Raw genomic sequence first — 25,121 nt, 5'->3', positions numbered from 1 at the left:
AGTAGGTTGGAGGTGGGCCTCTCGGGAAGTGAGGCGTGGAGGGCTCTGGGGTGCTGTTTTTGGCAACAAGTCTTCCCTTCAGTCATGATCACAGCATTTCTGCATTTGTGTGGCTTTGAGGGAAGGCTCCAGGACTCCTCCTCCTCCTCCTCCCGGGGTCCTGGACCTTTCCGATTAAGTCCTCAAGACACAGTCAGAGTAGTCCTGCTTTTCCCTAGGAGCCATGCTGGGCGGAGACCTCACCAGCACTAACGGAGCCTGCCCCAGCCCTGTTGGTGAGTACAGCTGCCTTGCGGTGTGGCGGCCTCGGGGCCAGGGACCTCGAGGAGGACGGGAAACGGGCAGGGCCAGAACAGGGTGGGATCATGGGGTTTTCAGGCCCCTGGGTTTTGGTGCCTGTAACAATGTGTGATCAGTGGGTGCAGGTCTGAGGAAGGCCTAGCAGACAGAGGACCTGCAGTGCTGGTTCAGTGGAAGGCTCAACATTCCAGATTGAGCAGGGCCTCTGGCTGGGGTCTGCCTGTGCCTCGATGAGTGGTGGCCACAGAAGAACCTGCTCACACATGCACATAGGCCTCCTCACTCACAGGAGTTGCCAGATACAGAGGTGCATCTGTAGGCACATGTACCCAAGCCACAGATATTCCCCTGCCTCTGCACCCACGTACATACAACCCCTCTGTTCTGTACTGTTGTCTGGCTGGTGACTGCCTTCTAATGTCGCCATTTATACCACCTTAACATTCCTGCCATTCCCAGAGTGATCCTGGAATTAGGGTGGAGACAATCATTCACACAGTGTGTGCTCTTAGGGACAGAACAAGGTGACATTTCTCACTACACTCTCATATTCCTGGGCCTGAGAATCCTCCTGGTCAGTCTCAGCCAACATGTAAAACCCCCGTGGCAATAGTTGTGTCCTGGGGTTAGAATAAAAAGATATTTCCTTTCTAGACCTTGCTTATGTGCCCTTGGGTCTAACATGGAAGCCACTGAGGACTGTGCTTGGTCCTCGGCCGTGTACAAGGTGGCCGTGTACACGTCGTCACCTCTCCCAGCCATGCTCCTCTTCTGTCCTTGGGCCGAAGACGCACGTCCCCTGCGTCTTGCAGGTCTGACATGAGCGTAGAATGAGAGCGTATGTGGGGAGGCCTGTGTACATTGTGGAGTGTGGAACACATGTACAAGATAGTCACTACACGTGTTATCACCAGTCCAGTTGTGGTGATGGCTCTGTCATGAGTCCTCTCATGCCACTAACACGGTCACCATCAGTGAGTGCCAGTCTCTGCAAGGCTGCAGGCAGCTTGTCACAGAGCCCCAGCTCCTGGCAGAAGAGCCCAGAGAGCAGGCTCTTCATGGAGGCCAGACCACAGCACCAGTGCTTTCCCACCGGATGTGCTGGGTCCTCGCCGCTGTAGGTGGGGGGCGGTGAGTGCAGGGCAGGAGGCACGGCTGCAGAGCTGCTCTGGGGCGCAGGATGGCAGAGGCGGTGGTTGCTTTGTAGTTCGGCCTCGGCCTCCGGCTCCTGCCAGCCCAGTCGTCGCCATGGCGTGGAGGCCAGTGGTGAGCTGAGGGGTTGGGAACCAGGCTTTAGGAAGTGTTGGGCAGTCCAGCACCCACATGGAGCCCTGGCTGTGAGAGATCCTGGGTAACTGGTGTGTTGGCCTGGGGTCAAGAGACATGCTAGTGTCTTTCTCTCTGTCCTCTCACTTCTCTAGGGAATGGCTACGTCAGTGCCCGTGCTTCCCCTGGCCTTCTCCCTGTGTCCAATGGCAACAGTCTAAACAAGGTCATCCCTGCCAAGTCTCCACCCCCACCCACTCACAGTGCCCAGCTTGGAGCACCCAGCCGAAAGCCTGACCTGCGGGTCATCACTTCCCAGGGAGGCAAAGGGTTAATGCATCACTTGGTGAGTGGGTATCTGGGCCTTGGGAGGGGCAGGGAGTGGAGGTGGGAAGCAGAAAGGAAAGACCTGTGGAGAGATGAAGGTTAGGAGCAGGTGAGACTTGCTGAGCAAGATCGTCTAAGTGGAGTTCTCTGGGTAGACTAGCAGTGCCAGCCTGAGGGCAGTAGATGTGGCGAGAGGGCTCTGGGGTGCGAGGGTCGTGGACAAGGTCAGGAGACTGTCCTAGCTAACGGAGCCTGGGAAGTAGCGTCTTCTGGAGATGAGAAGCTGGAGCCTGGAAGCTCTTCATCATGGGCCAGGGAGGATAGCTTCCTCAGGCAGAGAGCTGGGTGGTGTGTGATGGGGGAAGGCCGAGGCCAAAACCTGAACCATCCCCTTGGTTTCATTTCTGCACCCAGACTGAGGACCATTTAGATCTGGTGAGTGAGTCCACAGTGTTTGCGGTGCCTTTGAGGTCCAGGCCTCCTGCCTGCTCTGCAGTGGGGGGCTTGTAGCCTTGACACCCCCCCCCCGCATGCTGTGTGGCATGCGTTTTTTTGTGGTTTTGTTTTGGGGTTTTCGAGGAAGGGTCTCACTCTAGCCCAGGCTGACCTGGAATTCACTCTGTAGTCTCAGGGTGGCCTCGAACTCAGTGATCCTCCTACCTCTGCCTCCCGAGTGCTGGGATTAAAGGTGTGCGCAAGCACTCCCGGCTTTGTTACTTGATTTTTTGCCAGGAGCCGTGTGCAGTGCTGAGTGGGATACTGAGGTGAATGGGGCGGAGGGAGGGGCTGGGCGTGCATGTGTGCATACCCATGTGTGCATGAGTGTCTTTGTGTGACATCACATTTACCAGACATGCATGTATGTGTGTACATCTGGAAAGAGGTGTAAGGCCATCCCCAAGCCTCAGAGGTCCCAGCCAGATGCTTGAATTGGGTCCTTGTACCCCATTAGCCTTTATTGAAGGACTTGACCCTTAGGAGGGATGGAAGCTGGACAGCCCAGGAAAGTTTTTTTTTTTTTTTTTTTGAGGCAAAGCCAAGGCTGTAGCTGGGCTAGAATTACTATTGTTGCTGTTCCCTCCCCACCACCCTCATATTTTGTAGTTCAGGCTGTCCTGAACTCGCCACGTAGACCAGAGTAGCTTGAACTTACAACGATCCACCTACCCCAGTCAGCATTGTTGAGTGCTTGAATTCGAGGTGTGAGCCACCATGCCTGCCACGGAGTCAGGATTCAGGTGTGAGCCACCATGCCTGCCACGGAGTCAGGATTCAGGTGTGAGCCACCATGCCTGCCATGGAGCTGTCTTTTTAGCAGGGCCTTCTTCCCTGGGTGCCTCTGTCGATGTGATAACTCCTCCTCCAGAGACTGTCTCGTGGGTACCCAGAGGCGTGTGCAGTCCGCCCCTGCTTACACCCTCACAAGCAGCCAGGAGAGAATGGGGTGGGAGCCTCCCTCTCCAGCTCACTGACTGGTCCAGAGAGGCTGGAAAAGGCAAGCAGGCTTTGGCGGCCAACACAGTGGCGGTCTCGGCCCCAGCACGGAGTTGGAATAAACAAGTGACTCAGCAGCAGATGGAGCCGGCAGCCCCGCACACGTGTGTGCGCACACGCAAGGCACATCACCCCAGGCCCACATTCCACTCCCAGATGCCAGCATGTGCTTCCTGGGGAGTCAGCTCATGTGACAGATGTAGGGGAGACTCTTAGGGCCTAGCCCAAAGGAGGGTTCATCTCCCCTCTGCCCAGGATGTGGGGCCCGCGCTGGGGCTGGCTGCAGGCCGCCCCACCCTCCTCTTGGCGTGTGTGCGGGGGCTGGTGTGTGTGTGAGCCCGCGCTCCTCCCCGGGTCATGGTCCTCGTGTCTCCAGAGGCCTACGTGTCTGTGGGTCTCCATGCTGTAGCACTTCCCTTGGCCTGTGGACTCGGGGACCCACTTCACTGTTGGCATGGAGAGCTACCCTGAGGCAGTCCACCCACCTGCCTCCTCCTGACAGAGTTTTCTCCTGCAGAACAATGCCCAGCGCCTCGGGGTCTCCCAGTCTACCCACTCGCTCACCACCCCAGTGGTTTCCGTGGCAACACCGAGTTTACTGAGCCAGGGCCTCCCCTTTTCCTCCATGCCCACTGCCTACAATACAGGTGAGTGCGCGTGTGGTCCGTGGACTCGTGCAGGTGGGCTGGGGCCGGTGAGTGACAAGAGAAGTTGCATTAGCGTCTGCACAGGCCAGACCGAGGAGGACCCCGCCTAACTTACAGGCTGGTTCTAGCAAATGAAAAGAATGTCCAGGTACACTTGAGCGTCAAATAAAAAAGTACTTATTTTTATTTACTTACTCATTTTTGTTTTTTTAAGGTAGGGTCTCACTCTAGTCCAGATTGACCTAAAACTCACTCTGTAGTCCCAGGCTGGCCTCAAACTCAGAGTGATCCTCTTACCTCTGCCTCTGGAGTACTGGGATTAAAGGCCACCACACCCGGCTAAAACAAGCACTTTTTTAGCTTAAACATAACCCAAAAGCATTTTTATGTTGTTTGTTTAATTTAGAGAGAGAATGGGGCCTCCAGCCTCTGCAAATGAACTCCAGACACATGTGCCACCTTGTGCATCTGGCTTATGTGGGTCCTGGGGAATTGAATTTGGGTCCTTAGGCTTCATAGGCAAGAAGCTTAACCACTAAGCCATCTCTCTAGTTCCTATTTTGTTTTTGAGGTAGGCTGACCTGAATTCGTTATGTAGTCTCAGAGTGGCCTTGAACTCACAGTGATCCTCTTACTTCTGCCTCCCAAGTGTTGGAATTAAAGGCTTGCGCCACCATGCCTGGCCCAAAAGCATTTAAAAAATACATTTTATTTATTTAAGAGAGAGATAGAGAATGGGCATGCCAAGAACTCCAACCTCTGCAAATGAAATTCAGATGCATGTGCCACCTTGTACATCTGACTTACATGGGTAATGGGGAATCAAACCTGGGTCCTTAGGCTTCACAGGCAAGCGCCTTAACCACTAAGCCATCTCTCCAGGTCCCAAAAGCATTTTTGTGCTAAAGTATGGCCTAAAGACTTACATTTAAAAAAAATGGTGGACGGGAGGGATGGCTTAGCGGTTAAGGCATTTGCCTGTAAGGTGAAAGGACCCAGGTTCGATTCCCCAGGACCCATGTTAGCCAGATGCACAAGCGGGTGCACATGTCTGGAGTTCATTTGCAGTGGCTGGAGGCCCTGGCATGCCCATTCTCTGTCTTTCTCTCTCTCCTTCTCTCCTTCCCTCTTTCTGTCAAATAAATAAAAATAAAAGAATTCAGGACCCAGAGATGAACTGTTTCTAGATCCCAAGGGGGGAAAAAAAAGGGCTGGGACTGGAAACATGGCTTAGTGGTTAAGGCGCTTGCCTGAAAAGCCAAAGGACCCACATTCAATTCCCCAGGACCCATGTAAGCCAGGTGCACAAGGTAGTACATGCATCTGCAGTTCATTTGCAGGGCTGGAGGTCCTGGGGCATTCATTTTCCCTCTCTTTCTCTCTCAAATAAATCGAAGTAAAATATTTTAAAATTTAATTTATTAATTTGAGAGAGGGAAAGAGAGAGAGAATGGGTGTGCCAGGGCCTCCAGCTACTTCAATCAAAACCCTGATTCATGTGCCACCTTGTACAAATGTGCCACCTTGTACAAATGTGCCACCTTGTACAAATGTGCCACCTTGTGCGCTTGCGCCACCTTCTGCATCTGGCTGACATGGGACCTGGAGAGTTGAACATGGGTCCTTAGGCTTTGCAGGCAAGCGCTTTAACCACTAAGCCATCTTTCCAGTTCTCACTCTTTTTTTTTTTTAATGGGATTTAATGAGAGAGAGAAGGAACTGGTCCCCCAAGGCCGTCAGCCACTGCAGTTGACCTCCACATGCATGCGCCACATAGTGCACATGTGCAGCCTTGCATCTGCATCACCTGCTGTGTCTGGCTTACATGGGACCTGGCTAGTCAAACATGGGTTCTTGGGCTTTGCAGGCTAGTGCCTTAAGTGCTAAGCCATCTCTCCAGCCCATGAAATTCGCTTTATTTATTTATTGAGGTAGGGTCTTGCTCTAGTTCAGGCTAACCTGGAATTCACTCTGTAGTCTCAGGGTGGCCTCAAACTCATGGCAGTCCTCCTACCTCTGCCTCCCATGTGCTGGGATTAAAAGCATGCGCCACCACACCCAGATGAAATTCGCTTTTGTAAAAAATATTTTTTGTTTATTTTTATTTATTTGAGGTACAGAGAGAGAGAGAAATGGGCACACCAGGTACTCCAGCCACTACAAACCAACTCCAGATCCATGTGCCCTCTTGTGCATCTGGCTAACATGGGTCCTGGGGAATCATGCCTCGAAGTAGAGTCCCTAGGCTTCACAGGCAAGCACTTAACTGCTAAGCCATCTCTCCAGCCCTGAAATTCACGTTTAATTGTGTTCTTAGTGTGAGATAGGGCCATCTATGTTCTGGTATTTACTGTCCACAGGCCCAGCCTCCACCCAGGTCGCGCAGGGTTTAGCTGCTGCAGTAATGCCATGAGCAGGAGGTAAGCCTGGCCCTGTGGACACTGGCTGCAGAGGTTTGGCTGTGCTGGTGGCATTGGCATAATGGGAAGGAGGCAACCAGGTGACCTGGAGACTGGGCAGGACCAGAAGCTGCATCTTTCTGTTCCGTCCTGGGGACCTTGAGCAAGGCACTGCCCTGCTTCTAGGCCTGGCCTGCCTTGTTTGTGAAACAAGTGTTGGAAAGTCAGTCTTGAAGCTCAGTTTGTGTCCTCTGTCTTTTTTGTTTTTTGAGGTAGTGTCTCACTCTATCCCAGGCTGACCTGAAATTTACTATATAGTCTCAGAGTGGCCTCAGACTTACCACAATCTTCCTACCTCTGCCTCCCTAGGGATTAAAAGCATGCATCACCATACCTGGCTTTGCCCTCTTTTCTTCCCTTCCTTCCTTCCTTCCTTCCTTCCTCCCTCCCTCCCTCCCTCCCTCCCTCCCTCCCTCCCTCCCCTCCCCTCCCCTCCCCTTCCCTCCCCTCCCCTCCCCTCCCCTCCCCTCCCCTCCCCTCCCCTCCCCTCCCCTCCCCTCCCCTTCCTTCCTTCCTTCCTTCCTTCCTTCCTTCCTTCCTTCCTTCTTGTTCTAGGTAGAGTCTCACATTAGCCCAGGCTTACCTGGCACTCACTCTGTAGTCCCAGGCCGGCCTCAAACTCATAGTGATACACCTACCTCTGCCTCCCAAATGTCCTCTGCTTTTTAAAATGTAAGTATGTCAAAACTGGTAGTCAGCACTAGGAAGCCAGGGCCACCATTGCAGTCTTGATTGAGGTTTTTTTGTTTTGTTTTGTTTTTAATTTTTTAATCACTTTTACTTATTTATTTGAGAGCAACAGACAAAGAGGCAGATAGAAAGAGAGAATGGGCACACCAGCGCCTCCAGCCACTGCAAATGAACTCCCAACACGAGCGCCCTCTTGTGCATCTGGCTAATGTGGGTCCTGGGGAATCAAGCCTTGAACCGGGGTCTTTAGGCTTCATAGGCAAGCACTTAACTGCTAAGCCATCTCTCCAGCCCATGACTGAAGTTTTAAAGGTAGTGAGTGGAGAGGCCGGGCGCAGGTCGGTGGTGACATGGGCGAGGCTCTGCCTTCCAGCCCCAGGATTGCAACAATGAGCTCAGAGGCAAAGGCAGGGCCCAGGAGATGGTTCCGCGCTTAAAGTGCTTGCTTGCTTGTGATGCCTGCCTGCCTGCCTGCCTGAGTTCAGTCCTAAGTCACCATGTAAGCTGGATACAAAAAGTGGTGCAAGAGTCTGGTGTTCACTTGCGGTAGGAAGAGGCCTTACCATGCGCGTGCTTATGTGTGCATGCAGACACTCAGACATACCCATGCAAATAAATTAGTTATAGAAAGAGAAGTAAGCCAGGCGTGGCGGTGCACTCCTTTAATCCCAGCACTTGGGAGGCAGAATTAAGAGGATTGTTGTAAATTCGAGGCCAGACTGAGACTACATAGTGAATTCCAGGTCAGCCTGGACTAGAGTGAGCCCCTACCTGAAAAAAAACAAACAAAAAAAGTGGGCTGGGGAAAAGGCATTTGCCTGTGAAGTCTAAGGACCCAGGTTCGATTTCCCAGGACCCACGTAAGTTGATGCATGGTGGGGGGGGGGGGTGTACATGCATCTGGAGTTAATTCGTTTGCAGTGGCTGGAGGGCCAGGTATACCCATCCTCTCTTTCTGTCTGCCTATTCCTTTCTCTCGCTCTCAAATAAATAAAATATTTTTTTAAAAAGTAAAGCCAGATGTGGTGGCGCACGCCTTTAATCCCAACATTTAGGAGGCAGAGGTAGGAGGATCACCATGAATTTGAGGCCACCCTGAGACTACATAGTGAATTCCAGGTCATTCTGAGCTAGAGTGAAATCCTACCTAGGAAAAAAAAAAAAAAAAAGATAACCTACACATTATTTTTTATTTAATTGTTAAAATTTACACTATTTTAAAACCACCTATCTTCTTTCAAGGTAGGACATTGCTGTAGCCCAGGCTGACTTGGAATTCACTATGTAGTCTCAGGGCAGCTCTAATTTATGGCAGTCTTCCTACCTCTGCCTCCCAAGTGCTAGGATTAAAGGCGTGCACCACCACGTCTGGCTCCTTTTTCACAATAAGACAGGTAGCAAACTGGGTCTGGTGCGCACGCCTTTAATCCCAGCACTTGGGAGGCAGAAGTAGGAGGATCACTGTGAGTCTGAGGCCACCCTGAGACTACATAGTGAATTTCAGGTCAGCCTGGGCTACAGTGAGACCATACCTTGAACCCCCCGCCCAAAAAAAAGTGGGCTAGAGAGATGGCTTAGCATAATGTGCTTACCTGAGAAGTCTAAGGACCAAGGTTCAGTTCCCCAGGACCCCCAGATGCAGAAGGTGGTGCATGCGTCTGGAGTTTGTTTGCTGTGGCCTTGGGCCTGGGAAGATGGCTCAGCCATGAAGGCACTTGCCTGCAAGGCCTGCTGGGTCAGGTTCAGTTCCCTAACACCACACCGACCCTGTGTGTGCGCACATGCACCTGCGCACACACCCAGAGACAGATCAGTTAATGTGAAAAGCCCAGCACTTGGTGAACTCACTAGCTGTCCCTCTCCCTGAGGGTGTGTGGAAGGCCTCCCCCCAAGGCTCTCTTCTCTTCACTGCAGATTACCAGCTGCCCAGTGCAGAGCTCTCTTCCCTACCAGCCTTCAGCTCACCCGGAGGGCTGTCACTAGGCAATGTCACCGCCTGGCAACAGCCCCAGCAGCCGCAACAGCCACAGCCTCCACAGTCGCAGCCGCAGCCGCAGCCGCCTCCGCAGCAGTCCCACCTAGTCCCTGTCTCTCTCAGCAACCTCATGTGAGTTCCTGGGAGACTTTGCTCAGGGCCGCTGGGGTCGAGGAGCAGAAGGAGGTTCCCTTAGGGTTGTCTGTGTTGGGTGCATGGCCGTAAGTCTCAACCCCGGGAGGGGTGCGCTGGGGCGGGGAGTGGACTCCAGCAGATGAAGTGAACCGAGGGGAACTAACAGCCTCCATTTTCCTTCTCTCTCCTCTGCCCTTCTTCCTCTTCCTCATCCCCCACTCTCATTCTCCCATCTTTGTCTTGTGACTTCCTCTCACGTTTTCTGTTACTCCCTTTCTGACCCCTTCCTGAACTCCAGCCCGGGCAGCCCCTTACCTCACGTGGGTGCCGCCCTCACGGTCACTACCCACCCCCACATCAGCATCAAGTCAGAACCGGTGTCCCCGAGTCGTGAGCGCAGCCCTGCTCCTCCTCCTCCAGCCGTGTTCCCCGCTTCCCACCCCGAGCCTGGTGATGGCCTCAGCAGCCCAGCGGGGGGATCCTACGAGACAGGGGACCGCGATGACACACGGGGGGACTTCGGGCCCACGCTGGGCCTACTACGCCCAGCCCAAGAGCCCGAAGCCGAGGGCTCGGCTGTGAAGAGGATGCGGCTGGATACCTGGGTACTGTGACGTCGCCCTTCCCGTCTGCCAGTCTGCTACACCCAGGGACTGCCCCACATGCACCCAGCCTACTTTCTCTCCCACACCAGAGGTCTTGTGGCCAGAGCCCTCCTGGGGCAGCATCCACAGCCCTTGACCCTCCCTGCAGCATCTCCTGTGCTCAGTGACCTCCAGCTGGCCCTCCCCTAGAGTCCTGGCCCCATGGGAAAGGGAGTGGGGTGCATTGTGTAGGCCGAGCTGCCCCTCACACCACCTTCTCCATCTCCTCTCTTCGCAGACATTAAAGTGATGGTTCCCACTCCCTCCTCTCGGCCTCCCCGATGAAGAGTTGACAATCTCACTGTCCACCCTCCCTGCCCTGGGCTCCTCCCGCTCCATCCCACTTCCTTTCTACTGCTCTGTGTCCTGTTGAAGGTTACATTTGTGTATAATTATTATATTATTATTATTATTATATTTTTTTTAATTTGGATTCTCGCTTTGGAGAGAGGGCTACTCTTGCCCCTTTCTCACCCCTACCATTTTCACTGGCGGGGTGCTCTCTTTTTTGTGGGAGGGGGAACACTTTGCACGTTGTACACATATGCTGCAGGAAGGGGTGGGGCTCGGTAGGCCTTGGGGAAGGACAGGTGCCGAGCCCTGCATGGAGAGCCCTCCCACCCCATCCCTAGACAGGTAGAAAGAACCAAAAACTACCCAACAACAAAAACTCGACAATAGACTGAGGCCCAAAGCTTGCTTGGTGGCGGTCCGCGTCTCAGAGGTGGTGGGAGCCGGGCGTCTGCTTCTGGGCTGTCCGTCCGCGCAGCCACAGGCACCAAGGGCCCAGCGTGCAGCAGGCTTGGCCCCTCGTCCTGCACACGCCACGCCACACTCACTGACACTTGTATGTGCTGCACCTCCACGATGGTGTGGGTGCTGGGAAGGTGCCTGGAAGTCTGAGGCTAGGGTTGGAGGCTTCTCTGGAAGCACATTGGAGAAAAGATAGCCATGAGGAGAGGGATGAGGAGGACAGGAGGGCTGGGTGGGGTGGATTGGGACCCCTAACTCCAGCTTTTCCTCCTAAGATATACAGTGCAATAGACCCCTGTCCCTCGGCCCACCCCAGCCCTGAAAAGCCGGCCGCGTGCTGGGAGTTGGGAGAGGGCCTTTGGAGAGGTGACTGCAGGGTTTGCCTTTGCTTCCCTGGGTGCCCACAGGCTGAGGCCTGCCACGGGCAGGCTGCGCAGACTTCCTGTGTCTGTGCGCGCCTTTACTCAGAGTGCACACTGCGCACACAGACGGTGTGTAGGGCCAGAGGTCCTCTGGGCGAGGCCCTTCCCCCAGCCTTCCCGCCCTCCAGCTCCTGGCCACCTCCCTGCTCTTGGCACCCATCCTCCTTGTCTCGCTACCTCCTGTCCCTCAACACCCAGGCCCCACCCCATCTTGCCTCTTGCTACTGTAATTGTAAATAGCAACCTTTGGAAACATTAGTGGTGTAACAGTCCAGGAAACTGTTTTGTTGTTGTTGTTGTATTGATATGAAATGAGATTCTATTTTTGTCAGAGTATATTGTAATAATAATGACTCAAACGGCCGCGCTGTACGGATGAGGTTCTTCTGCCGTGTTCTTGCTCCCCGTCCGCCCCGAGTCGCGCTCGCTGCTGCCTCAGTACGACTGCGAGCAAGGGCGCAGGGCCAGCGAAAGCATGGGGTCCTGGGGCCTGGGCTGGACTGGAGATCAGACTGGAGGGGGCAGGCCCCCAAGCTGCTCTCCGCCACCCCCACCCCCAATCTCCCTTGGACCTTCCTCCCTGCAGGAGAGTAGTTAGACATGGCTCAGGTCGGTGGTGACCTTGGCCTGCCTGTGACCCAGCTTCGTGCAGTGTATCCCATACTTGGCGCAGGGAGGGCCAGAGCTGCAGGGTGGCGCGTGTCTGGTGCCTCCTGGGTCTGTGTGGCCGTACCTGCGTGTGCCTCAGCGCCCGGGGGTGTGCTGCCTGCGGCTCAAGTTCTGAGGGCCCCCGCAAATGTGTGGCTGGGTGCGTGTTTACAAAGGAACAGGTGGCTGTTCCATCCCCACAGCCTTGGCTTCCAACTCTGTTACCCTCACTCCTTCCCTGGGCTGCCCTCAGCCCTGACACATTTGTACTACAGTTAGGGGACTTGGCAGCCAGCCTTCTCGCTTCTTCCCGCAGCCTACCTCTGCCAGGGCTTCCCTCCAGGAGCTCTGTCTCCACGTGGTCATCGCTAATCCCTACCCCGACACAGTTCTGTTCCAGGAGCCCCCACCCTGCCATCCTGCTTGTGGAGCCAACTCAAGTTCCTCTTCGCCCATGGGCCTTGGCCTTCACAAGGCAGTGACCGCTCCTTACCTAGAGCCTCCCTCCAGCAGCTGACCAGGCCGGGGTGCCACGTGCCCAGCCCTCCCAAAGGCTCCAAGAGGGCGTTTTGAGCACTTCTAGGGTTTGCCCCAGGCCCCAGAGGAAGCCAGGCTGTAGTGCTGTGCACAGCGCCCCTGAGCCTGGCCCGTGGCTGGTACACAGCAGACACTCAGTACGTGCTGCGTGGGTGAACAGCAGGTGCTCAATAACCACGAATGACGGCCTTGTGGCCATTCCCACCGTCAGTCCACCCACCTCTCTAAGCTGAGCTTCCCCGCCGTCCACATGGGCTGGGGGCGAGCCCCCGCAGTTCACGGTGCAATACTCACCAGTTTGCCCTCTGCCTCATGAAGGCAAACCTGGCTTTTGATACCATATATGGGTTGTGTGTGCGCGCATCCTTTCTTCTCTGTCCCCAGCAGCATGTGGCAGTCTGAATTTTTTGCAAACTCAGTATCCCGGCTTTCTCTTGGTTATGTAGGACCTTCTGGCAGGCAGGTGAACAGGTCCCTGGGAACTCAGACCTCAAGTGGGGACTTAATTCCTTCCTCTCACAAGCCAAATTTGCCTCCACCTACTCCCTCTGAGAAACTGGGCATCTGCCAAAGTAGCCACTGGCGTCGTCAATCCTCACCCACGTGTCCCTGGGCTTTCAGGGACAGTAGCCAGAGGGCCAACCCCCTCACTCCTCAGTGGGGCACATTTCACTCAGTGCAATGAGAGCGACCCTTGCCTGTTCCCAGCCCTCCCCACCTCAGACAGGAAGGAAGAAAGAAATGCACCTTCTCTTGCTGATTATTTATTTGTTTGGAGACTGAAATGATGTAAAAGTGTACCTAGAAATATCTATATCTCTCTATATATTTTTAACTGACGCTTTAGAACCCCCTGGGTGGGGGACTGAGGCTCCCATGGAGGCGGGGAGGTACGGAGCCTGAGAACTTCGCTCCCTCTTCAGCCTCCTGCCCTCTCAGCAGCTAACAGGAGGGACTGACTGGGACTCGGGCGGGAGGCTGGGAGGACCCGTGGGGAACCTGGATTCTCTGCTCTACCCTATTCAAGTCCCACAGGGAAAGAGAGGTGGGGCCAGCCATGGATATGCCCCCCCCAAAACCTGACAATCACCCACACTCCTGGGTTCTGGGGCAGGGTGAGTCCAAGTGTGTGGCTGTTCATTTGTTTTCAATATTACTTTCGTGCTGTATGGTGATGCTTTCTTAGTATTCTGCACAATAAGAAAAAGTCCTCAATTCTTACGAGTTTGGTTTGAAAACTTTCACTATATTTGTTGTAAAGAGGTTTACTATTAAAAGAAAAGCCCCCACATTTCTGATATTTTGGCTTGGGTTTTGGTTTCTTTGGTGCGGTGGGAAGGGGAGAGAGGCCAGCACTTCACCTGCTGGATAGGCTGTGGGAGAGGAGCCTCGGGACTATGAAGAGGTGCTCCAGGTGGAAACCTGGGGAGGGAACTGGGACAAGAGTTGAACAAATGCCACAGGGTCGGGCCCAAGCCCTTTGACTGCTGAAAGTCGACATAGACGGAAGCTACCTTCGCAGTATCCTAGTGTCCCTCCAGCAAGACACTGCACCCTTGCCTTCCTGATACGCCTCCCAGCCACTCCCCCTCTTCACTGGGGTCGGCTGCTCTACCCCTGCCTCCTCGCAGCACCGTCAGGCTGTGGCCATAGGCAGCCACTGAGTGCAGAACGTGAGGCTAGGTGCGCCCTCTGTACCTGGCCCACAGTCTCTGCAGCAGCAAATGAATGAGCCAGGGGTCCTTGTCCTCTTGGTGACTAAACCAGGCTGAGAATGCTTAAGCTGACCCTATGTGCCTGAGGCTGCTGCCACCACCAGACATGGCCGCTGTGACAGCACACAGGTGTCAAGGCACAGAACGTCCTCAGCCTCAGATTTCCTCATTGCAAAATGCCACCATCTGCGCTGGTCTCTCATCCCTCACAAGGTCACTGGGTTTCACTCACCACTTCCTCAGCATGGGCAGAAAGGGACAATGCCTGAGTGTGAACGGGTTGATAACACTTCTCTTCAGGTTAGGATGTAGCTCCACTGGTAGAGTGCTTGCCTGGCACACACCAAGGCCCAGGTTCGATCCCCAGCACTGCACAAACCAAGCACAGTGGTGCACCCCTGTAATCTTAGCACTGGGGAAGCTGAGGCAAGAGGATCACAAGTTCAAGGTCATTCTCTGCTACATATCAAGTTTGAGGCCAGCCTGGGCTACATAACTTATCTTATACACACAGATACTATCCTTCAGAGGCTGCTAAGGTAGCCACTCCCAAGATGGCCTACACTGTCCCTGCCTGGTGTTCATGCCTTTGTGTAGCCCTCCCCACACTGAGTCCTGCTGTATGTGACCAGTTAAACAAGGTGGAAGTGATGGTATGTGGCTTCCTCCTCTCAGCATTTTCCCCGGGGTGAGAAGACACCATAATGTACGCCAGCCCTCTGGAGAGGCCCACAGAGCAAGGACCAGGCTTCTGCCAGCTGCCACTTGAATGAGGTCACCTCCATCCTTATAGTTTCTGAGCTTCCCCAGACCTTGCTACAGGGGAAAAAGCATGGGTAGGATGTTCTCTCCAGCTCATTCATGCCTTTGGGAGGAAGACCTTTCTCTGCGGGAGCATAGTTCAAATCCTAAGCAAAACCTTCCAGTACATCTCCCACCTGCCTCAGACTATCTGCATGCCTTCCTTTCCCAGAGGCATTTTCCCTGGGGTCTGGGGACAATGTTGTTCAGTGTTTCATGTTTTCTTTCTTAGTCCCTGTGGGGTCACTGGGCTGGTTGTGGACTGATCGTGGGCTAATAGGATGCAATGTTGTGTCCCCTCTAAAATACAGTGTGGAGGCTGGAGGAATGGCTTAGCGGTTAAGGCATTTGCCTGCAAAGCCAAAGGACCCTGGTTCAATTCCCCAGGACCCACGTTAGCCAAATGCACATGGGGGCACATGTGTCTGGAGTTCATTTGCAGTGGCTGGAGGCCCTGATGCACCCATCCTCTCTCCCTCTTTCTCTGTCAAATGAATAAATATAAAATGCAGTGTGGAGCGCCATAGGCTAAAGCAGCCGAGATTGCTAAACTGCCTCAAGGTGTCCTCCAGCACCAGAGAGGACTGCGGTGTATCTCCCACTATCTTTCCCATTCATCTACGCCCTCTGAGCCCTGTCTGTGGAACCTCCGCGAGGTACAAAACCTGACTTGGCATAGTCCAAAATGCGTTTACCTCCTAGTTCGGCCACTTGCTGGCTGCTCCTGTATAACAAAAGTGAAAAACAAGCTGGGCACGGTGGTGCACGTCTTTGATCCCAGCACTCAGGAGACAGGTAGAAGGATCGTTGTGAGTTCGAGGCCACTCTGAGAGTACATAGTGAATTCCAGGTTAGCCTGGGCCAGAGTGAGACCCTACCTCGAAAAGCCAAAAAAAAAGTAAAAAACGACCTGTTTGCTCCAAGCCCCACTGCCCCGCTCCAACTAATAACTTTCACTAGTCACCACATAGAGAGTAGAGCTGTTCCCAAGGACACCATAAACCCTCCCTGGCCTAACCAATGCTGTTCCTTATGCGTCCCTGAACTCTGGGCATACACAAGGTAGGCAGGAACAAAATAGTTCCTACCTTGAGTAGGGACAGGAGACGAGAACCAGCCGACAGCGGGCTTCTGAGACGACAGACGGCACACCCAGCCCAGCGGAGGCCAGGAGGCTTAAAGAAGTTTTTGAGATGAATGTTGAAGACCTCTAGGAATTTCACCTGGAAAGTTTGCACATGATCCTGGGTACATATACTTATAAAGTGAGCATACAAAACCGGGCATGGTGGCACACACCTTTAATCCCAGCACTTGGGAGGCAGAGAGGTAGGAAGATTACTGGGAGTTCAAGGCCATCCTGAGAGTTCATAGTGAATTCCAGGTCAGCCTGGTCTAGAGCTAGACCCTACCTCGAAAAACCAAAAAAATAAAATAAGCATACAAGTCAAACTTTATGATAATCATAAATTTATTTTAAAACAATTATACATATAATTTTACCATCTATTACAAAAGAAAGAAAAATTTCATACTAATGAGGTTTATTTTTACATAAATTTTGGTGGAATACTTGATACTGCAGAACATAGAGCATTGTCAACATTCTTCAAGTTTTTTTTTTTTTTAATTTAATTTTTCAAGGCAGAGTCTCACTCTAGCCCAGGCTGACCTGGAATTTACTATGTAGTCTCAGGCTGGCCTTGAACTCACAGTGATCAGCGTCCTGTACTGTGATTAAAGGCATGTGCCATGACGCCCTGTTTAGCTTTTTTTTTCTTTTTTTTGAGAGAGAGAGAGAGAGAGGTAGATGGAGAAAATGGGTACACCAGGTCCTCTAGCCACTGCAAACGAACTCCAGATTCATGTGCCACCTTGTGAATGTGGCTTACGTGGGTCGTGGGGAATCAAACCTGGGTCTTTAGGCTTTAAAGGCAAATGCCTGAACCGCTAAGCCATTTCCCCAGCCCTCCAGTTTAACTCTTTTTTTTTGACAATTTCCATAATTATAAACCATGATAATTGCCTCCCCCTTCCACTTTCCCCTTCACAAATGAAAGTTTTGTATGCACAATAAAAACACTGCCATTCATTCCATACAGGAGTCTGTGCCATGTGACTATGACGGCAAGGGCGGCAGGAAGTGTGCGTAACCCCGAGGCTGCGAGGTCCCATGCAGGGAGGATGCGTGCTGCCAGAACCTGGGACTCATTACACATTTGATTTGGAATTACTTTCATCATTTCCACATTCGGAGACTTTTCACTGTTGCCACATTTTTCACAACACTCAGTTCATTCGGTTACTCAATCCTATATAGGGTCACCACCCAGTTTAAGAAGTTGGGAGTTGGGCTTGGTGGTGCACACCTTTAATCACAACAGTTGGGAGAGGTGGGAGGATCACCATGAGTTCGAGGCCAAACTGAGACTACATAGAGAAGTGAATTCCACGTCAGCCTGGGCTAGAGCGAGAACCCACCTCAAAAAAAAAAAAAATACCGGGTGTGGTGGCGCACACCTTTAATCCCAGCACGCAGGAGGCAGAGGTAGGAGGATCACCGTGAGTTGGAGGATCACTGAGTTTGAGGCCACCCTGAGACTCCATAGTGAATTCCAGGTCAGCCTGGGCTAGAGTGAGACCCTATCTCAAAAAAACAAAAGAAGAAAACGAAAAAGTGGGCTGTGCAAGTAAAAAACAGGGGAAGTCTACAACCGAGAGAGGCAGAGGGCTGGGGAGAAAGGGAGTGGTTTGGTACAGTCACTGAACAGACAGGCATCTTCATTTGCCACAGCGCAGCTGTGGAGCCCTTGCCTAGCATGTGGGAAGTCCTCAGCAAGGGGCGGGGGTGGGGGGCGGCGGGGAATAAATCCTTTGAAATTATTTCTGTTATTTAAGGCTTCCTCCCTAAAACCTTTTCCCCTCTTAGAAGTTCCACCTCCCTTCCTTCTCCCCATCTTGGCTGGTATCTCCGAGGTGGTGTCTTACTGTCTTCATTTCATTCTACCTGGAAAACCAGGTGTAATTTCCATTTACAGCGAAGTGGGGGCACATCCATTGGTGTCTGACATAGTGCCTTCCTCACAGAATGTGTCTAACACGAGAATACATAAAAGTGCACTTCATAAACGTCAAGTAATGTTAAGTACTACAAACCAAGGAATTTTTTCGTTGTTTTTTTGAGGTAGGGTCTTGCTGACCTGGAATTCATATGTAATCTCAGGGTGACCTCAAATTCAGTACCTACCACGGCCTCCCAAGTGCTGGGTTTAAGGAGTGTGCCACCACGCCCAGCTGTCAAAAAAAAAAGTTTAATACGTTCCAAGTTGTAAATTCTCTAAGCTTTTCAAGTGCAGGACTAGGAGTGCCATGTAGAATGGTACCAGGGTCTGCGTTATCCAGTACCCACTGGGCTCCTATGCCCAGGGCTTGCTCTCTGGGAGACGGCAAGCAAAGGGCGGTATCTGATTGTGCATGCCAAGGGAGCTGATGGTGTTCTGACTCACCTCTCAGTCCCGTGGGGTTGTGATTGTGGAAACTTGTTTCAGGAACAGCGGATGTGGCAGGGCCTGGAGGAGACCTGACCCCAGGCTCTTAAAAGAGTGACTTCTGGGGCTGGAGAGATGTCTTTAACTGTTAAGGCGTTTGTTTGCCTGCAAAACCAAAGAACCCAAGTTCGATTCCCCAGGACCCACGTTAGCCAGATGCACAAGGAGGCGCATGCATCTGGAGTTCAGTTGCAGTGGCTGGAGGCGCTGGCACACCCATTCTCTCTCTCTCTCTCTTTGCCTCTTTCTCTCTCTCAAATAAACAAATACAATATACTTTAAAACAAAAAAGAGTGGCCTCCGTATGCATTACCTCCCCTTTACACCAGTGCGTGCCCCTCTGGGTCAAGCCGCTGCCACCCGGCCTAGAGCCTCTCCCGCTGGTCGGGGGCGGGGTTCCAGACGTCCAGCGTCCCCGGCCTCTCCCCGGGGCGGGGAGGGCGTCTGGTCCCGTGCGGTGCGGCGCGGCGCCGCCCACGAGCGCGTCCAGTTGGGCCCCACCAGCCGCCACGTGCCCGGGTTCCCGCCCCCGCGTCCCCCGCGTCGTGCGCCCGCTTCGGAAGGAAAGCCCTCCCCGTCGAGGCGGAGGCCGCTCGTGTCAACCCGCGGTCCTCTCCACGCCGGCGGCCTCCACGACAGCGCACGGCCCGGAGCGCCGCCACCCCGCAGCCCCCGCGCCCCGGCACGCGTGGGGGGACAAGGACGCGCGCGCACGCCGCTGCCCGCAAACCCTGGCCTTCCGGCCGGAAGTACATCCTCAGGCTCACTTCACTGGCTCTAGACCTGTGACTGACGGGAGCGCCAGCCAACCGCAGCCTGGGCCATACGCATGCGCACACCAAAAATTTAGCTCCCGGGCTGGAGAGATGGTTTAGCGGTTAAGGCGTTTGCCTACAAAGGCAAAGGATCTTGGTTCGATTCCCCAGGTCCCAGGTAAACCAGATGCCCAAGGTGGCGCATTTTTTTGCAGTGGCTGAAGGCCCTGACGCGCCCATCCTCTCAAATAAATAAATAAATTTAAAAAATAATAATAGCCAGGCGTGGTAGCACACGCCAGGCAGAGGTAGGAGGATCGCCATGAGTTCGAGGCCATCTTGAGACTATATAATGAATCTCAGGTCAGCCTGGGCTAGAGTGAGACCCTACCTCGAAAAACCAAATAATAATAATAATAATAATAATAATAATAATAATAATAATAATAAATTAATAATAGTAATGGAGTGGTGCGGACCTGTTTTGTCCTGGTCCCTATGGGCCTTGACTTATGCGTCAGTCGGAGTCCAAGTCGAGCGCAGCTCGCCCTCCTAGCACTTTATCCAGCCCCGCCCCTTACTCCATCAGCACCATCCGAGGTGGCGCTCGCTGCCTGCGACGTCTAGGAGGAAGGGAGCACCTGGGTCACACGGCCTCGTCCCAGAGAGCCTGCAAGCCATGGGCTGCACCTCTGCGTACAGGCTCAGGCCAGGGAGGGTGCTTCGCAGCTTTGTCTCAGGAGCTCCTCACAAAACTCCTCCCGGAGCTCAGTGGCAGGGCCCCGAGTTCCATTCCCGTCGCTGCGCTGCAAAAGCAACCAAATAAAACCTTCCAGATCGCGCAGGCTAAGGCCAGCCCGTCAGGGTGAAGAAGCCTGCATTGATTCGGAGAGCCCAGCTCCCACATCCGGTGCTCTTTCACCAGAACCAAACCAACCTCCCTGCTCACCAAGGAGCTTGGGTCTAGTGGGGCTGAGATGGCAGTTAAAAAGCTTTCCAGAGTGGGGAAGATAACTGCCCACCCGTGATCTAAGAAGACTGCTGGAAGAAGCTGTATAACTGGAGCAGAAATGGAGGAGGAGGAGGAAGAAGAGGGGAAGAGGAGGGGAAGGAGAAAAACAAAAACAAATCCCACTGCATTCTTCTTTCATGGTTAGGAGGTCTCCAAAGGGTTTGCATTTTCCCCTGAGTCCCTTGGGTTTCTGGACTCTAGCTCCTCCTCATACCTGAAATTGTAGCCCTCAAAGTCCCAAGCAACATCAAAGCTCTGTCCCAAGCTAGTCCTGGGCAGGATGTGGTGGCACATGCCCATAATACACTCCAGAGAGGCTGAGGCAGGAGGTTTGTGAATTCGAGGTCAGCCAAGGCTACATTTCAAGATCCTGTCCCAACAAAACAAAACAAGCAGAGGCTGGTACGTGCCTGTAATCCCAGCACTTGTGAGAGGAAGGCGGGAGGATCAGAAGTTTAATCACCCTTGACTATATAGTGAGATTTTGTTAAGATTTTAGTTTTATTTATTTATTAGAGACAGAGAAAGGGAGAGAAAGAAAGAATGGGCACACCAGGGCCTCTAGCCACTGCAAACAAACTCCAGATGCATGTGTACCTGGCTTACGTGGGACCTGGAGAATCGAACCTGGGTCCTTAGTCTTCACAGGCAAGTGCCTTAACCACTAAGCCATATCTCCAGCCCATATAGTGAGTTTGAAGCCAGCCTGGGCTCCATGAGACCCTGTCTCAAAAACAGCATGGGCTGGAGGAATGGCTTACCACTAAGCCATCTCTCCAGCCCATATAGTGAGTTTGAAGCCAGCCTGGGCTCCATGAGACCCTGTCTCAAAAACAGAATGGGCTAGAGGAATGGCTTAGCTGTTAAGGCACTTCCATGTGAAGACTAAGGACCCAGGTTCGATTCTCCAGGTCCCACGTAAGCCAGGTGCACATGCATCTGGAGTTTGTTTGCAGTGGCTAGAGGCCCTGGTGTGCCCATATTTTTCTCTCTCTCTCCCTCTCTCTGTCTCTAATAAATAAATAATTTTTTTAAAAAAGCCGGGGGTAGCTGGGCATAGTGGCACATGCCTTTAATCCCAGCATTCGGGAGGCAAAGGTAGGAGGATTGCCGTGAGCTCAAGGCCACCCTGAGACTCCATAGTGAATTCCAGGTCAGCCTGGGCTGGAGTAAGACCCTACCTCGAAAAACCAAACCAAACCAAACCAAACAAAACAAAAAGCCGGGCGTGGTGGTGCACACCTTTAATCCCAGCACTCAGGAGGCAGAGGTAGGAGGATGGCAGTGCCTCACCCTCATGTCTTCAGCCTGGGTTTCTCCAGACCTCCGCAGCCTTATTACCTCCATCATACAGTCCCTGTCAGTTCAACTCAAATTACATAGATGACTGCTGGGCAGCTGTACCTGCCTACCATCCCTGAAATTCCCCATTCCTAAATGGAACTTGTCAGCTAACTCTGTCACATACACATGCACAGCAAGAAAAGCCAGTTCCCCCAGTTTCCCACTTCCCTCAACGCCCTCACCATGCTTATAATAGTTATGCCCCAAACCATGACGTCACACCGGACCTCATAAATACAAGTGATGATTATCTATCTATCTATCTATCTATCTATCTATCTATCTATCTATCTGTATATCTATATATCTATATATATTTTTTTGAAATAGAGTCTCACTCTAGCCCAGGCTGACCTGGAATTCACTATGGAGTCTCAGGGTGGCCTCAAACTCACAGCGATCCTCCTACCTCTGCCTCTCCAGTGCTGGGATGAAAGGCATGTGCCAGCACGCCTTTTTCTATTAATATTTTTTATAAATATTTTTTGAGCTAAGGTTTTGCTTTGTAGCTCAGGCTGGCTTCAAACTCATGACCCTCTGGTTTGGCTTCCCTGAGTGATGGGATTCCAGGTGTGAGCCGCCATGAACTCAGCTATTTATTTCTGTAACCATTCATTTCCTTTTCTGTTTTTTCATTTCATCCCTGTTGTTGGGGATGGAGCCCAGGACCTCACACTTGATAGGCACATGCTCTACCGCTGAGCCACACCCCAAGCTCCGTGGCAGTTTTCAAACATTCACAAAATGAACAGAGAAAACCCATAATAACCTCTGCCACGTGTCATGTGCCTGCTTGTGTCAGGAGTGTGTGTAATCAAATTCAGTCAGCCCACAGAAACGATGGACGGCTCACTGACTGCCCACAATTTATGTGGTAGTCTAGGAGCTTCGGTATGTGAGGCAAGCATTCTGCTCCTCTTTTTTTTAATTAATTAATTATTTATTTATTTTTGGTTTTTGTTTTTTTTGGGTTTTGTTTTTTTTTTTTTTTTTTTGGCTTTCAAGGTAAGGGTCTCACTCTAGCTCAGGCTGACCTGGAATTCACCCTGTAGCCTCAGAGTGGCTTCAAACTCTGGGTGATCCTCCTACCTCTGCCTCCCAGTGCGCCACCGTGCCTTTAAGGAAACGACTAGAAAATAGTCCTTCCAGGTGAAATTCTCTTGTGTGTCCTGGCACAGCAAGGTGTTCTGCATGGAACTCAATGTTTTCCAAGTCCTCCATCATTATGTTGGGAGTTGAAATTTTAAAGCAATAATCCTAGGGGGGTTTTATTGATTAAAATAATTCGTGGGATGTAAATTAATATAATAGTTTTAACTGTGATTCTACTTTTTTTTTTTCTGTTAGCAAATATATATTCAGTGACTAACATGTGCCAGTTCTAGTCCTTGGGATGTGTTAATAAACATGAAAGCTATTAACAAAGAAAAGAAAAGAAATAGTCCTGTTCACTGTATCTAGTTAGTTCTCAAGTCTTTCTCCACACAACCCTTCCTGCTCCTCAGAACCACAGCCAGCATGGCAGGTCTCCTGTACTTCTGCGTGTCCTCTATAAATCGGTCCCATCTCCCATCCACCTACTGCCAGTGCTTTAGATCCGTCTCGCTGTCCTTTTGCCTGAAAGTTACTAAATCTTTTGAATTATCACTGGCACATTTAATTCAATTTATTTAGTTAGAGAGAATTGATACCCCAGGGTCTCAGCCACTGCACTTGAATGCCAGATGCTTGTACCACCCAGTGGGCATGTGCCACCCTGCACTTGCCTCACCTTTGTGCAGTTGACTTATTGTGGAATCTGGAGAGATTGAAAATGGGTCCTTGGGCTCGGCAGGCAAGTGCCTCAACTGCTAAGTCATCTCTCCAGCCCCACATTTCATTTTTAAAGTGTAATTTCACTGGTCTTGGTAGAACACACCTTTAATCTCAGCACTAGGGAGCAAAGGTAGGAGGATTTCTGTGAGTTTGAGGCCACCCTGAGACTACATAGTAAATTTCAGGTCAACCCGGGATACAGCTAGACCCTACCTCAAAAAACAAAGATAAAAAATGGAGCTGGGCATGGTGGCTCATGCCTTTAATCACAGTACTCGGGAGACAGAGGTAGGAAGATGGCCATGAGTTCTAAGGCCACAGACTATGGAGTGAATTCCAGGTCAGCCTGGACTACAGCAAGACCCTAGTTCGATCAAATAAAAATGAAAATAAAATATATAGTTTCAAATATCACTCTTTTTTTTTCCCCCTGAGGTACAGTCTTGCTCTAATCCAGGCTGACCTGGAATTCACTATGTAGTCTCAGAGTGGCCTCAAACTCATGGCGATCCTCCTACCTCTGCCTCCCAAGTGCTAGGGTTAAAGATGTGTGCCACCACGCCCAGCTTTCAAATGTTACACTTGCTAGATGTGGCGGCTCATACCTGTAATCTCAGCACTTGGGAGACTGAGGCAGGCGGACTGACTCAAGATCAAAGCAAACCTGCATTACTGAGTGAGTCCTGTCTCAATAAAACAAATAAGGGCTGGGGAGAGGGTTCAGTAGTTAATGGTGTTTGTTTGCAAAGCCTGCAAGCCCAGATTCAATTCCACCCATGTAAGGCCAGATGCAAAAAGTGGCACAAGTGTCTGGCATTGGTTTGCAGTGGAAAGAGATCCTGGCACACCCATGCACACACATGGAAATAAGCAAAATTAAACAAACAAACAAAAAAACAGGGGCTGGAAAGATAACTTAACAAAATACTTGCCTTGCAAGTTTGAGGACCTGAACTCCATTCCCAATACCCACATACAATCCTAGACATGGTAGCACATGATTGCAATCCCAGGGATAGGAAAGTAAAGATAGATTCAATGCCAGGTTAGCCTAACTGGCAAGCTCTCAACCAACTGAGACCTTGATTGATGAAGCAGCCGGGTGTGGTGGTGCACGCCTTGAATCCCAGCACTCAGGAGGCTGTGGTAGGAGGATCGCAGTGAGTTTGAGGTCAACCTGAGACTACACAGTGAATTCCAGGTCAGCCTGAGCTAGAGTGAGACCCCTACCTCAAAAACCAAAGAACAGGCCTGAAGAGATGGCTTAGTGGTTAAGGCATTTGCCTGCAAAGCCAAAGGACCCAGGTTCAATTCCCTAGGACCCACATAAGCCAGATTCACAAGGTATTACACGTGTCTGGAGTTTGATTACAGTGGCTGGAGACAACCGCAGCCTGGGCCAGACACATGCGCACACCAAAAATTTAGCTCCCAGGCTGGAGAGATGGTTTAGCGGTTAAGGCATTTGCCTACAAAGGCAAAGGATCATGGTTCGTTTCCCCAGGCCCCACGTAAACCAGATGCCCAAGGTGGCGCATGCGTCTGGAGTTTGTTTGCAGTGGCTGGAGACCCTGATGCGCCCATTCACTCCCTCCCTCTCTCTGCCTCTTTCTCTCTCTCAAATAAATAAAAATAAAGTTTTTTTTTTTAAAGCAAAATCAAAAAAGTAAACAACAACAAAAAAAAAAAAAAAAAGGACAAACAAACAAAAAGAATGGCATTCCTGAGAAACATCTGGGATTGTTTTCTGGCCTTAAGGAGCGTACACACACACACACACACACACGCACAAATATGCCAAACACACCCACTAAAAATAAATAAATAATAAAAA

At 51.8% G+C, this 25,121-nt stretch overlaps 1 protein-coding gene across 6 annotated transcripts in view; it reads left to right on the top strand.

Moving 5' to 3' along the window:
• Mef2d (myocyte enhancer factor 2D) overlaps positions 1-13,597 on the top strand; it is a 31,682-nt gene extending 18,085 nt beyond the window's left edge. For 5 of the 6 annotated variants that reach the window (XM_045137868.1, XM_045137864.1, XM_045137865.1 and 2 more), the window contains 7 exons: positions 219-275; positions 1,722-1,912; positions 2,308-2,328; positions 3,905-4,034; positions 9,098-9,290; positions 9,592-9,898; positions 10,176-13,597. In XM_045137868.1, coding sequence (XP_044993803.1) covers positions 219-275; positions 1,722-1,912; positions 2,308-2,328; positions 3,905-4,034; positions 9,098-9,290; positions 9,592-9,898; positions 10,176-10,187 — 911 coding nt within the window. In that variant the 3' untranslated portion in view covers positions 10,188-13,597. The remainder of the gene's footprint in view (positions 1-218; positions 276-1,721; positions 1,913-2,307; positions 2,329-3,904; positions 4,035-9,097; positions 9,291-9,591; positions 9,899-10,175) is intronic. The other variant, XM_004667284.2, reaches the window with a different exon arrangement.
• The last annotated feature ends 11,524 nt before the right edge of the window (positions 13,598-25,121 follow it).

The sequence above is a fragment of the Jaculus jaculus genome, chromosome 19 (assembly GCF_020740685.1).
Source record: "Jaculus jaculus isolate mJacJac1 chromosome 19, mJacJac1.mat.Y.cur, whole genome shotgun sequence".
Lineage (NCBI taxonomy): Eukaryota > Metazoa > Chordata > Mammalia > Rodentia > Dipodidae > Jaculus > Jaculus jaculus.
Note: the sequence above shows the minus strand (reverse complement) of the source record. Positions and strands in the feature narration are given on the sequence as shown.